At 36.3% G+C, this 13,839-nt stretch overlaps 2 protein-coding genes across 2 annotated transcripts; both read left to right on the top strand.

The window, feature by feature from the left end:
* Positions 1–4,461: 4,461 nt before the first annotated feature.
* On the top strand, positions 4,462–7,001 carry LOC131054112 (probable L-type lectin-domain containing receptor kinase S.7). Its single transcript, XM_057988572.2, has 2 exons — positions 4,462–4,720; positions 4,806–7,001. The coding sequence occupies exon 2, from the start codon at positions 4,816–4,818 to the stop codon at positions 6,832–6,834; it is 2,019 nt and encodes a 672-aa protein (XP_057844555.2). The 5' UTR covers positions 4,462–4,720; positions 4,806–4,815; the 3' UTR covers positions 6,835–7,001.
* A 1,744-nt stretch (positions 7,002–8,745) lies between these two features.
* LOC131054123 (probable L-type lectin-domain containing receptor kinase S.7) lies at positions 8,746–11,737 on the top strand. Its single transcript, XM_057988584.2, has 2 exons — positions 8,746–9,154; positions 9,302–11,737. Exon 2 carries the CDS (start codon positions 9,312–9,314, stop codon positions 11,289–11,291), a length of 1,980 nt encoding a protein of 659 aa, XP_057844567.2. The 5' UTR covers positions 8,746–9,154; positions 9,302–9,311; the 3' UTR covers positions 11,292–11,737.
* Positions 11,738–13,839: the final 2,102 nt, after the last annotated feature.

Below are 13,839 nucleotides of genomic sequence, written 5' to 3' on the forward strand. Positions count from 1 at the left end.
AGGCCTTGTCTTTTCAAAAAGGATATTAGCATAATTTAAAGATGGTATGGGATAAAATATAATTTTTCATTAGTTAGAAACTAAACTAAGCCTTGTAGGAAAAAAAATTATGCACACCTTTACTTTTTCTAGAATGCACCCATTGTCAATCTTAATGTCCTCTTATCACCCATTATTAGTATCACTCAAAGTTTAAAGAATTATGCTAGTGCATTGTAAAGAGCTATACACAATTAGAGTTTTTCTACATATGTGACAAACAATAAGAAAAACATGTATATAAGTGTGATTCTTGGAACAATGATGAAACATTTTGAACCCAACAAAATTTTAATGATTTTAACAGCAATACTAATAGCCCTATATGATCAAACTAATTTTATTGTAGTTTCTTATGCATAGGGTTTTCCATATAAAAAGGTTAAGAGAACATGCCAAAGTGTATACAAATGTATTTCACATCCTTCATTGCAATGCATGTGCAAACTTTCATCAATCTACTTATTTGAGTATAAAAACCATAATTTTCTCCAGCAGAACTCTCACGAGGATAGTTAGAATATATTTGCAAAAACTTAGTCTTACACCATATCATTAAGCTGTGAAACATAGCAGGGACATTGGAATGGAATAGTTTTTTATTGCTCTTTTTTCACTACAGATTAAACAAGATCAAGATTTAATAAAAACAACATTTAGTTTCATTAGCAAAGAATACGAACTGGGTCGTAGACCTGTATATCATTGTTATTGTACGTACGAGTCTAAATGACATAATCCCATATGCAGCCTTGCTTTATTGTTTGCAGCACTTAAGATCTGGATTAAAACAGATTGTAAGGTGTCCACAACTTGAAACAAATTAAATTTTTCTTCTTTATAGTTACTATCTGAATCAGTCTTAAGCTTATATCAAGCAGAAACTTGCAGGGCAAATATAACAGCGAGAACAAGAAGCACAGTAAAGATTTTGATCATCATTGATCCTGCCATATTTGCTACTATTCACAAAGAAAGCTATTCACATTACAAACGAACAAAGTAGCAGACTAAAAAGAACACTTGATGAGAAACAATGAACTATACTATTTCTTGAGAGAGAGTAGATAACTCATGCAAAGTAGGCTAGCTACAGATAGACGATTGAAATAGCTGGCTGTTGTAAGTCGATCAATGTGAACCCATTCAAAATTTCAGTTGTGCAATGGCATTTGAGGCCCTAAACAATTCCAAAAATTGAATTAATCCAAATGGAATCTTTGCTTCAAACCCATGTTTTTCATTCTTCAAAGGGTGTGCAATTTTGGTAAGGATGTCTTCTTTATACATTAAACCGAATACTATTAAAACGCAAACACATGAGGGAAACATTAAATCTGCACTTTCTCATTTGATCTCAGCGATTAAATTGACCTTTCTTATTGCAGACTGGGAATACATACTTAAAATCGTGTTCAGAACAAGCAATCTGTTTTGTTGGGAAGCACAACATCTAAAACCATGAAGAATCATTCCCTCTCAAGACGCCTAAAGATCTCAGCTTTGCCTTCTTCTTCTGTCCATCTTTTGTAAAATTATTTTTGAACTTCGGTACATCTGTATCTGTATGCCTCGACCTAAAGCAGCAACATTGAAAAAATACAGCAAATCAACTTTCAGTTTCGGCAGGCTATGCGAGTTGGAAGCAAACATCTCATAGAAACGAGCCCGGTAGAAATATCTTTGTGTGCCAGAAATCCTTCTTTGCCGGTTTTAGTGGCTTGGGCGGGAGACTAGATTCAATATTTTAATTCAAACTTAACGGTGACTTTATTATGAATAAGTGTGATGGCAGAAATTGCAGTTGCAGTGATGGTGACTGTTGACAGTCAGATGAGTGCAGCGCGACAAACAGAACGGAATCCAACTAACGATAGGGGAGTGGGCCCCAAAGACACCTAAGGAGTCAAACCTTAGTGTGTGCTCTTTAAGCCAACCCGAAAATCTCTCATTTGCTACAAAATGACTTAGAGTCTACTTGTGAAGTAGAAGATGATTGTGGATTATATTTTCAGTACTTTTTCATTGTTTCCTTTGGAATCTTTCTCACCATGTAGATGATGAGCTACCAAAGCTTGTCAATTCTATTGCTTCATAACACCTATTAGGATTAATATTGTTTTATCAAGCACTAATATTTTTATAAGTGATTCAAATGATCTATAGTATAGGCCTTTCGCATAATCAAAAGATAAGTTTCAATAGTACAAATGAATCTTGTATACTCAAAAGATATCTTTCTTTTAAGAAATCGAATATCTATTATAGAACCTTATCCTCAATACTAAATTCTTTTATTTGTGACCTTAGGTCACAACTTTTACAATATAGTCTTTGATATTGTCAAAAATTATTGTATTTTGATTAGTGAGATCATTACAAATTTGATATCCCTTAATCCCATTAGTTTGACCTTATAATTACACATGTTTGTCCCAATCCTTTTTTAGATATTATAAATTCATCAATGCGAAAACTTTGGTCAAATGAAATAAATGTGTACAGATAACTAGGTGCGTTAGTATTGCTAATGAGCCATTCCATCTTTTCTTTAGCATCTTTTAGTTCATATTCAAAATGTATGATATAAGATGCATGGCACTTACTTATTATGGTACTCCATGCATTTAATATCCAAGTTACATAGTTATGTGGATTTAAATGAAAGAACATAGAATGACCCTTTTTCTAAATTATAAGAGCACAAATGAAAGCTTAAAAAAATGAATAGAACCACATAACACACCCCTCGCCATACTAATCCATGCACAAAAATAACTTAATTAAAGAATCTTATTCAAGAAAATATACTTCAGAAATATATGCTTACTATTATAGTTATTTTCACTTGCTCAAAATGCAAAGCGTTATTCGATTTCAATATATTATAATTACAAAAATAGACTATTATGTTGAAAATATTTATTTAAATTATAATGAATATAAATCAATAGCTACACATTTTGTACTTTTAAAGATAGTGCACCTAAATAAAGAATATCTATGAACATGGAGCATGAGAAATTTTCAAAATGAGAACATGCAACCTCACCTTTAACAAATTATATATATATATAATAAAATTGTTTAAACATTGTAAAGAGTAAAGAAACAACTCAAATTACCTAAGAAAAAAAAGTTTTAAGAAAAGGATTTGTGACACCAAGATCTTAGTCTCTAAAATTAACTTACCATAATAATAATAAAAAAAGATAAAATTTTGAAAAGATATATTGACATCAACATGACATCACCACACATTTAATAAAAATTAAGAAAATATTGTCAAATCTAGAACACCATCAACAAAAACTATAAAAAAACTAAAAGTAAAGTTGCCTAGTAGAGTTTTACTAAAATCTAAAAGGATTTTGATAAAAAGTAGAAACATGACAAACTTGTAGTATAGACAAAAATACCACCAAAAATGGTTGATCCACTAAAAAGGCCACCAAATTTCGGTGGCCATGATAGGAAAGTTTAAAATGCCACGTGAACCGTTATGGGAATCTTAGGCGGGTTAAAGCCTCCAAAGTGGCCTTTATAATCACGGGTGTCTCACCGCAAATGGCTCCCCACTAGAATACTGATGCGAACCATTACACACACACATATATATATATATATATAAAAAAGGCTGGATGAATACATTGAATAGGCAAGATTACCATTTCACGAAGCACCATCATTAAGCACGAATGGACACAGTGAGGACATCAAAGAGCTGGGGTTTGCGAAAAGCACAGCCACACATTTTTGCCCAGAATCTAATCAACAGAAAACTACTCTCCATGCTCACTCATCCCTCTGCATCGGGAAAGCAAAATAAATTGATTAAATGTATTATAGAATGATTCTCTACTCGTTTATAAGCATTTTTTATGTTTTATCGGATTCTAAGTATTCAGGAATTTCCCAGAGCATGCAGATAAGAATTGCTAATATTTTCATCCATCGTCATGCATGATGTAAAAGGGTAGTTTTTAACTTATTTAAATAATGAATTGTAAGGCACATAAAAAAGCAAGCGTTGCCTGACTTTGATTTCTCCTTTTCCGCTATTAAAGAGTGTACATAGTCAAAGTGCTGTCCAGTTAGATGATGTCGACAAGTCCCAAGTTATCTTCCTTCAAAAGCAAAGTTCTAATGTTTTACGGCTCTATTTTTTTAATAATTTGAAAAAATTTCTCTACGAATATAATTATTTCATCATTAAGATTTGTTGGGATGCTAGCTTTGCCAGAACGTTCTTCATTAAAAAAAAAATTATTGTGAGAATTTTTGAATGATGGTTTTCTTATCTCGACGACTAATCTGTGTGCCCCGTACAAAAACAGCCTATAAACATTAAATTTGATTATTGTATATATTAGCTCCTATAATATATACAATATTTTTTTACGTATATTAGTGTTTAAAATTGTTTTTGGATGTAATTTTGTCCAATAAAAAATCTACACACATTTCCATCCAAAAACAATAGCAGCAGCTTTGACCATTTTTCTGTGCGCATGCGCCATTGCATTACTTTTTTTTACATGCATATTTTGCATTGCGAAACAGCAAAAATTTTCAATATTTGTTATGACTGTTCTTGGTAGCAAAAGCTGCAAACCCATTCACCAAAATTTATTGCAGAATACAGAGATCTTTCAGACATAATTTCAGTATCTCTGAAAAGGTATGTATACACAAAACTACATTATTACTATCCTGTAGTCTTATGGTCTGGTAAAAATACTCATTCATAGAGTCATTTGCTGCAGGTAAATCCCCATGGCAGTTAACATGATGGCAGGATTTATTTTCTGCTTGTTGATAACTTGTTCTGGTTTTTGTTACGGCTCAGATGCAGGAGCCATTAGTTTTAATTTCCCCCAAACAACTGATATCCAGCTGTCGGCAGATGCATCCATTTTTAATGACACAATACAGCTTACCGGGAGCCAATCGAGCCTGGGGTGGGCAACTTATTCCAACATTATTCCTTCACAAGCCCTAGCAAGTTTTTCTACACATTTCGAATTCAGCATGGCCAGATATGGTGGTGCCATCAATGACAGTGGAGACGGAATCTCTTTCTTCCTCGCTCCATTTGACTTTGTGCCCTCCGCCGCCGATCCGGGCGAATGGCTTGGCCTGTTCAAATCTGAAACAGATGGAAACTCGTCGAATCAGATTCTTTCTGTGGAGTTCGACACATTCAAGAATGATTTCGATCCCGATGATAATCATGTGGGAATCGATGTCAACAGCGTAAAGTCCCAGGTAACCTTTTCAGTAAGCGGTCTTTACGGAGACGCTGTTCTCAACAATGGAGAAAAATGGGAAGCATGGGTCGAATACTATGGCGCACTGGAACAGCTTCAAGTGTTTCTTTCATACAACCCCGGCGGTGCTACTCTATCTAAACCAGAAAATCCGGTCTTGTGGTACAATATAGATCTGAGCCAGTTCCTTCCCCCCAATGTCAAGATTGGTATTTCGGCATCCACTGGGATCGAAATTGAGACTCACATGGTGTACCTCTGGAGTTTCTCATGTCAAGATTCATTGGGAGCCTTACCCACAACGCAAACCCCCATTAGAAAAAACAAGCATCACAATTTTATTATAATCAGCATTGTTCTTGTTATTGCTATTACTATTACTATTATGCTAATAAGATGGCTGTGTGGAAGCACCAGAGACTTGGGCAACAGCGTGGATAAGCTGGAGCGTGGCGTTGTGAAAGAGGAGAGCGATGAGGAGCTGGACAAACGGATTGCCAGGGCTGTTCAGACCCTGCACAAATTTTCATTTGCTGAGCTCAGCGCCGCTACTGACAACTTCAGTGAAAATCAAAAGATTGGAAATGGCGGCTTTGGGAGCGTGTACCTAGGCATTCTGCCTGGCACAAATCAAGCTGTGGCTGTAAAAAGAATGGATCCAAATTCAAAAGGAGGCCAGGGAGAGTACGTGTCAGAAGTGATTATAAATTCTAAACTCACACACCGTAATCTTGTTGAGTTTTTGGGATGGTGCCACCAAAATGGGGATATGCTTCTGGTCTACGAATTTCTGCCGAATGGAAGTCTTGACAAATATATATTTGAGGATCCCAAGGGACCTCTGGACTGGGATAAAAGATATGCCATAGCCTGTGACGTAGCCTCTGGTCTCGTTTATCTTCATCATGATCGCCGAGAGAGTGTTTTGCACAAAGATATCAAGGCAGCAAACGTTATGTTGGATTCAGATTTCAGAGCCAAGCTGGGAGATTTTGGTCTAGCGAGAGCGCTGGAATCTGAGGAGGAAGAGCTTACCAATACAAAATATGGTACAATTGGGTATATGCCACTGGAGTTAGCCTCAACGGGAATCGCCAGTCGAGAATCAGATGTGTTCAGCTTTGGAGCACTCGCTCTTGAAATTACCTGTGGAAAGCGGCCAGTAGACAATAGCTTAGCTCAGCATCATAACAGATTGGTCGAATGGGTTTGGCACTTGCATGGAGAGAACAGAGTACTAGACGCAGCAGATGAAAAGCTTGGGGGGGAAGAAAACTTCAATGATCAGCAAATGAAGCGCCTGATGTTGGTGGGCTTGTGGTGTTCTCATCCTGATCCGAATGAGAGACCAAGTATGAAACAAGTGCTGAACACTTTGGAAAGAGGAGATGAATTGCCTGCTATTCCTCGGGATTATCCACGGCCGGAACCACTGAAATTTGCCTCACCGTCCTCAGGGACGTCCGGCGGATGTTTTCCCGGGCTATCGTTAAGCTGTTTGCGTGTGAATCCAACAATGGTTTAGTCCTTCATTCTCTTTCCCTTGAGTTAGTAAATCAGGAATATGATGTACTATACAATAGATCTACGACTTTTGTGGACATGGATGAGACAGAAGCCCATTAGGAATGAGACCTGAAACCCATGGTCAGTGTATATTGGCAATGCAATAATCATTTTGATTCTCTCTTAGTTTTCTCATGAGAAAAGCAAAGGAAGTTAACTTTTTTTCTTTCCCTTTACTCTTTTACTTATTAGCAATAAAAAGAAACAAAAATCATATAAATTGTGGTCTCATTTCAAATCGGTTGTTAAAAGTTTAACATAATTTAAATAATATTTATAGTCAATGTGATCTTTTTATTTAATGGGATCTTTTGATAAATGTAATGTATCACTACTTTAGGATCTATTTCTATATTTTTCAAGATTTTGTTGATGATGTCATTTGTGTGGGCTTTTGAAGCAACCATGAACCTAGAATTTTAGACCATTTAATACTTCTTTGGTTAGCATATATATAGTTCCAATATAAGTACCAAAAATAATATGTACTTTAAAGTAAATTGCACTTAAGAAAGAGTGTCTATAGATATGGAGTCGAACAAAATTTCTAAAATGAGAACTTTGTAGCATCACCTATAACAAATTAAAAACTATAAAAATACGTAAATCAAAATTTGTTTCAAACATTGTAAAGACTGACAAAAACAACCCATATAAAAGAATTGGGATATAAAATTATTTCCTCACATTAAAATATTAGCATTATTTTAACATCCAATATTTTGTTGTTACTATGGTGAAAGGGACAATTTTGAAAGACATCACCACCAAATTTAGTAGAATATATTGTCAAATCTAGAATACTGTCAGCTATAAATTATCACTGATTAGAAATCAAATTGCCAACTAAATTTAAGATACTAAATCTCATTTTTAATTTTATATAACTAAATACATACCATAATTGATATCGTAGGAAAAATGCCACAAAAATGATTGATCCACTATAACTAAATGGTGACCATTATAGACTAGTTTTGAATGCCACATAAACCGAATTATGGGAATCTGAGGAGGGTTAGAGCCCCCATGTCGCCCTTATAATCATGAGTGTCTCAGCCCACATGGCTCCCCACTAGCTTTCTACAACTAACGGGTATGTGTACCCCTTTGGACAAAGCTCGATAGGATCTACATAGAGTACTGTTGGGTGCTCTCTGATTAATTTTGTATATATTTAAAACAAACCATAAAAAAAGGCTGGGTAAAACATTATAGGTTACTTTTCTCTTCTAGACTTCACATGGCATTATACTGTTTATATTAGAACATTTGTACTGATAATAATTTAGAGACAAGATTACGATTTCAACCATGGATGATTAAGCATGAATGGAATCAAGAGTCCATCACAAATAACGACGAGGACATGAAATAGCTGGGCTTTGCGAAAAGTACAACCACATATTTGTCCACAATCTGATCAACTACCAAAAGACATTGAGAAAATGTTGGTCCAGAGCATTTGAAGGTTGCAAAGCAATCATCTTACAGAATGATTCTTTACTCGTTTATAAGTTTTTAATGTTTTATTGGATTCTAAATGTTCAGGAATTATCCAGAGCATGCAGATAAGATTCTGCTGCGGAAAGAGTTGCTATTATTCTCCTCCATCATCATGCATGACGTAAAAGAATAATTTTTAATATATTTAAATAATGAATTAGTGCACATGAAAAAGCAAGAGTTGTCTGAGTTTGATTTGTTTTGCTGTGCTGTTAAAAATCTACACTGTCAAAGTGCTTTCCAGTCAGATGATGTCGACGAGTCATAAGTTATATTCCTTCCCAAGCGAAGCCCTACTTCTTTATGGCTCTGTTATTTTAATAATTTGATTTTTATTTTTGTCTGTCTCTACCAATATAATTATTTCATGTTTAAGTTTGTTTCCAGAAATTTTGAATGGTTGTTTTCTTTATCTCAACTACCAATCTGTGTCAAACCATTGTTTACTAAAATCAACATAAATTTTGATTAATGAAATAATAGCAGCTATAGTAGTTAGTTTTTTAAGTTGTTCTTGGATGTAATTTTGTTCAAAAAAGCAAGATTACTCACATTTACATCAATAAACAATAGCAGCAACTTTTTCCATTTTTTTGTGTGCATTCATCATTGAATTACTTTTGTTTACATGCACATTTTGCATTTTGAAACACCAGATTTTTTATCATTAAATTGTTGTGATTTTTTTCATAGCAAAAGCAGCAAACTATTTTATCAAAATTTATTGCAGAAAATGGAGATCGGTCAGACATAATTTCAGTATCTCTGGCCAGGTATGTATACACAATTTAACTACATTACTGCTATCCTGTAGTACTATGGTCTGCTTAAAGTACTCATTCATACAAATCTACTTAATTTCTATCCTATAGTCCTATGGTCTGCTAAAAGTACTAATTCGTATAGTCATTCCACTGCAGGTAAATCCCCATGGCTAGCATTGTGGCAAGATTTCTTTTCTGCTTGTTAATTACTTGTTCTGCCCTTTTTTACGGCTCAGATGCAGAAGCCATTAGTTTTAATTTCCCCCCTCAAACAGATATTCAGCTGTCGGCAGATGCATTCATTTCTAACGAAGCAATACAGCTTACCGACAGCCAATCGAGCCTTGGGTGGGCAACTTATTCAAGCATTATTCCTTCTCAAGCCCTGGCAAGTTTTTCTACGCATTTCCAATTCAGCATTGCTGCAATCAATGGCAGTGGAGACGGCCTCACTCTCTTTTTCGCTCCCTCCGGCCTTCAATCCTCCGACGCCGATCAGGGCGAATGGCTTGGCCTGTTCAATTCTGAAACAGATGGGAACTCATCGAATCAGATTCTTGCTGTGGAGTTCGACACATACGAGGATGAGTTCGATCCGGATGACAACCATGTGGGAATCGATGTCAACGGCATTGAATCAAAAACCACATTTTCAGTAAGTGATCTTTTCGGAGACGCTGCTCTCAACAACGGAGAAAAATGGGATGCATGGGTGGAATACTATGGCCCTCTGTCACAAGTTCAGCTGTTTCTTTCTCAAAACCCCGGCAGTGCTATTCCATCTAAACCAGAGCGTCCGGTCCTGTGGTATACTTTAGATCTGAGTCAGTTTCTTCCCCGCTTTGTCAAGGTGGGCATTTCTGCATCTGCTGGGATCGAAACGGAGACTCACACAGTGTACGCCTGGAGTTTTTCTTGTCGAGATTCATCGCACGCCTTAACCGCACCGCCAGCCCCCATTAGAAAAAAGAAGCATCATAATTTTATTATTATCAGCATTATTCTTGTTATTGCTATTACTATTACTATTATGCTTATAAGATGGCTGTGTAGGAGCGCTAGCTGCGAAGTGGGAAAGAAGACCAAAGATAAACTGAATCGCCCATCATTAGAAGCAGTTGATCGCGATGGTGAGGAAGAGGATAGTGATGATGAGCTGGACAAACGGCTTGCCAGGGCTATTCAGTCTGCGCGCAAGTTTTCTTATGATGAGCTCTGCATCGCTACTAAGAACTTCAGTCCAGAAGAAGAGATTGGAGAAGGGGGCTTCGGGAAAGTGTACAGAGGCACTCTGCCTGGCACAAATCAAGCTGTGGCTGTGAAAAGGATGAATCTAAATTCCAACCAAGGGCAGAAAGTGTACGAGTCAGAAGTGATTATAAACGGTAATCTCACACACCGTAATCTGGTTGAGTTTTTGGGATGGTGCCACCGGAAGGGCGAAAAGCTTCTGGTATACGAATTACTCCCCAATGGAAGTCTCGACAAATACATATTTCAGAGTCCCAAGGGTCCTCTGGATTGGGATAAAAGATATATCATAGCCCGTGATGTAGCTGCTGGTCTTGTTTATCTTCATCTCGATCGGCGAGAGAATATTTTACACAGAGACATCAAGGCGGACAACGTGATGTTGGATTCAGATTTCAGAGCCAAGCTGGGTGATTTTGGCCTGGCGAGACCGCTGAAATCTGAGGATGAAGAGCATTGGCATAGCAGTATGCCATATGGTACATTTGGGTATGTGGCACCGGAGTACGCCACAGAGAGAAAGTTCGGTCGAGAATCTGACGTGTTCAGCTTTGGAGCACTCGCCCTTGCAATTGCCTGTGGAAAGCGGCCCGTCGACAAGACCTTAACAGAACATAGTTCCAGATTGGTAGAATGGGTTTGGCAGTTTTATGGAGAGCAGAGAATACTAGATGCAGCAGATGAAAAACTTGATGGTTTCAATCGTCAGCAAATGGTGCGGCTAATGTTGGTGGGTTTGTGGTGTTCTCATCCTGATCCGAATGCGAGACCAAGTATGAAACAAGTGCTGGACACGCTGGAAAGGGAAGATGAATTGCCTCGTATTCCTCGGGATTACCCACGGGCTTCTCCACTGAGTTTTGCCTCCTCATTATCATCAGGGACGTCAGTGTGAAAGGAACAGAAGTGTAGTGGTTCATTGGATGACAGACTTTCATAAACATGTTATCTACGTATCTTGCTCTGCTATGCTCATGTATTTTTCTCGTCTCCTGTATTCATCTCTCTTTCAACCCTATCCACCAGTAGAATTTTGTATCAAAGACTTTGCCCGTAAACGGACGTTCGGTCACATTGCAATGTCTTAGCTGCTGTTGAGTTTTATGTAGTTCGGAAGGTGTAATTGTGGAACTTGTTCAAGTGCAGTTCATGTTGGATGTTCAGCAAAAGGATATTTTCTATTCTGTATTTATAATGTTTCTTAGAGTTATGAGGTTATTTCCAAGTACGGTTTTATGTGTGGATAGTTTTAGTTGTGTAAGACAAGTTTCCTTTCTCATGTGTCATGTAACGAAACTTCTAGTTTGCATGTAATGTAAGGAAAGTTCTTTTTTCGAGTCATGTAAGGAATGTTTCTTAGAGTTGTGAGGTTATTTCCAAGTACATTTTTATGTGTGGATAGTCTTAGTTGTGTAATACAAGTTTCCTTTCTCATGTGTCATGTAACGAAACTTCTAGTTTGCATGTAATGTAAGGAAAGTTCTTTTTTCGAGTCATGTAAGGAATGTTTCTCTTGGGATGTGTTGTGTAAGGAAAGTTTTACTTATCTTGCATAATTGACGTTTTCATCAAGAATGCTATATATGTAAGATTGTTGTAGCAACTAGAATGAGATTCTTCTGAGATTGGAAGATTCGTGAAGTGATTTCTCGAAGGAAAGTTTTCTCTTGAAGCTGAGTTTTCTCTTGTGCAGAGTTTTTTGTAGTTCGGAAGGTGTGATTGTGGAAGTTGCTTAAGTGCAGTTCGTGTTGGATGTTCAATAAGATGATATTTTCTATTCTGTATTTAGAATGTTTCTTAGAGTTATGAGGTTATTTCCAAGAACGGTTTTATGTGTGGATAGTCTTAGTTGTGTAAGACAAGTTTCCTTTCTCATGTGTCATGTAAGGAAACTTTCAGTTTGCATGTCATATAAGGAAAGTTCCTTTCCTGAGTCATGTAAGGAATGTTTCTCTTAAGATGTGTTGTATAAGGAAAGTTTCACTTATCTTGCATAGTTGATGTTTTCATCAAGAAGGCTATATATGTAAGATCATTGTAGCAACTAGAATGAGATTCTTTTGAGATTGGAAGATTCGTGAAGTGATTTCTCAAAGAAAAGTTTTCTCTTGAAGTTGAATAGAAGATTCAACATTTGCAAGGTTTTTCCCACATTGGGGTTTCTTGGGTATATTCGTGTTATCTGTGTTTATGTATTTGGTTTCTTTTGAATTTGCTTCTGCTGTTCATTTAGTTAAATAATCTAGAGTATTAATTGTTACAAATTAGATAGTTTATTTTCTGTGATATTTGTTGAGCAATTAATCAGTTGTTGGGTTATAGAAATTAACATGGTATCAAAGCTATAAACTTTGAATATGAAGCCAAGTTTTTGTATCATAGATTTCTTCAGTATTCAATTTTCAATTCCTTCAAGGTATCTCTGAGGCACAATTGATTATGGGTTGAATTATATTTAGCAAGATGGAGTGAAGCTCAAGGGGCTTACTGATGCAAATTGGGCAGACAGTACAACTGACAAGAAGAGCACTTCAGGGTGTTATTTCAGCTTGGGATTAGGAGTGGTCTCTTGGTACAACAGGAAACAGATGTCAGTTGCACTGATTTATACAAAAGTCAAGAATATGGCAGCTAGTATGACTACATATGATGATATCTGGCCTCAGAAACTTCTAGCTGGCCTCTTTGATCAAGAGTTAGATCCTTCAATCAAGTTACAATACATTCCTATGAATAAGCAAATAGCAGACATCCCGATGAAGGCTTTGATGAAGAGTAAGTTTGTATTCTTTAAGGATAAGTTGGGTGTTGTGCAAAACACCTTCCTCACTAAGACGGAGTGTTGAGTTTTATGTAGTTCTGAAGGTGTGATTGTGGAAGTTGCTTAAGTGCACCTCGTGTTGGATGTTCAACAAGAGGATATTTTCTATTCTGTATTTAGAATGTTTCTTAGAGTTGTGAAGTTATTTCTAAGAACGGTTTTATGTGTGGATAGTCTTAGTTGTGTAAGACAAGTTTCCTTTCTCATGTGTCATGTAAGGAAACTTCTAGTTTGCATTTCATGTAAGGAAAGTTCCTTTCTTGAGTCATGTAAGGAATGTTTCTCTTAGGATGTGTTGTGTAAGGAAAGTTTCACTTATCTTGCATAGTTGATGTTTTCATCAAGAAGGATATATATGTAAGATCGTTGTAGCAACTAGAATGAGATTCTTTTGAGATTGGAAGATTTGTGAAGTGATTTCTCAAAGGAAAATTTTCTCTTGAAATTGAATAGAAGACTCAACATTTGCAGGTTTTTCTCAGCATTGGGGTTTCCTGGGTATATCCATGTTATTTGTGTTTATGTGTTTGGTTTCTTTTGAATTTGCTTCTAGTGTTCATTTAGTTAAATAATCTAGAGTATTAATTTTTACAAATTAGATAGTTTATTTTATGTGATATTT

Source organism: Cryptomeria japonica, chromosome 7 (genome assembly GCF_030272615.1).
Source record: "Cryptomeria japonica chromosome 7, Sugi_1.0, whole genome shotgun sequence".
In the NCBI taxonomy this organism is placed as follows: Eukaryota; Viridiplantae; Streptophyta; class Pinopsida; order Cupressales; family Cupressaceae; genus Cryptomeria; species Cryptomeria japonica.

What these genes read in the sequence shown, in the direction of transcription:
- LOC131054112 (XM_057988572.2), top strand. Translation starts at nt 4,816, where the DNA reads ATGGCAGTTAACATGATGGCAGGATTTATTTTCTGCTTGTTGATAACT.
- LOC131054123 (XM_057988584.2), top strand. Translation starts at nt 9,312, where the DNA reads ATGGCTAGCATTGTGGCAAGATTTCTTTTCTGCTTGTTAATTACTTGT.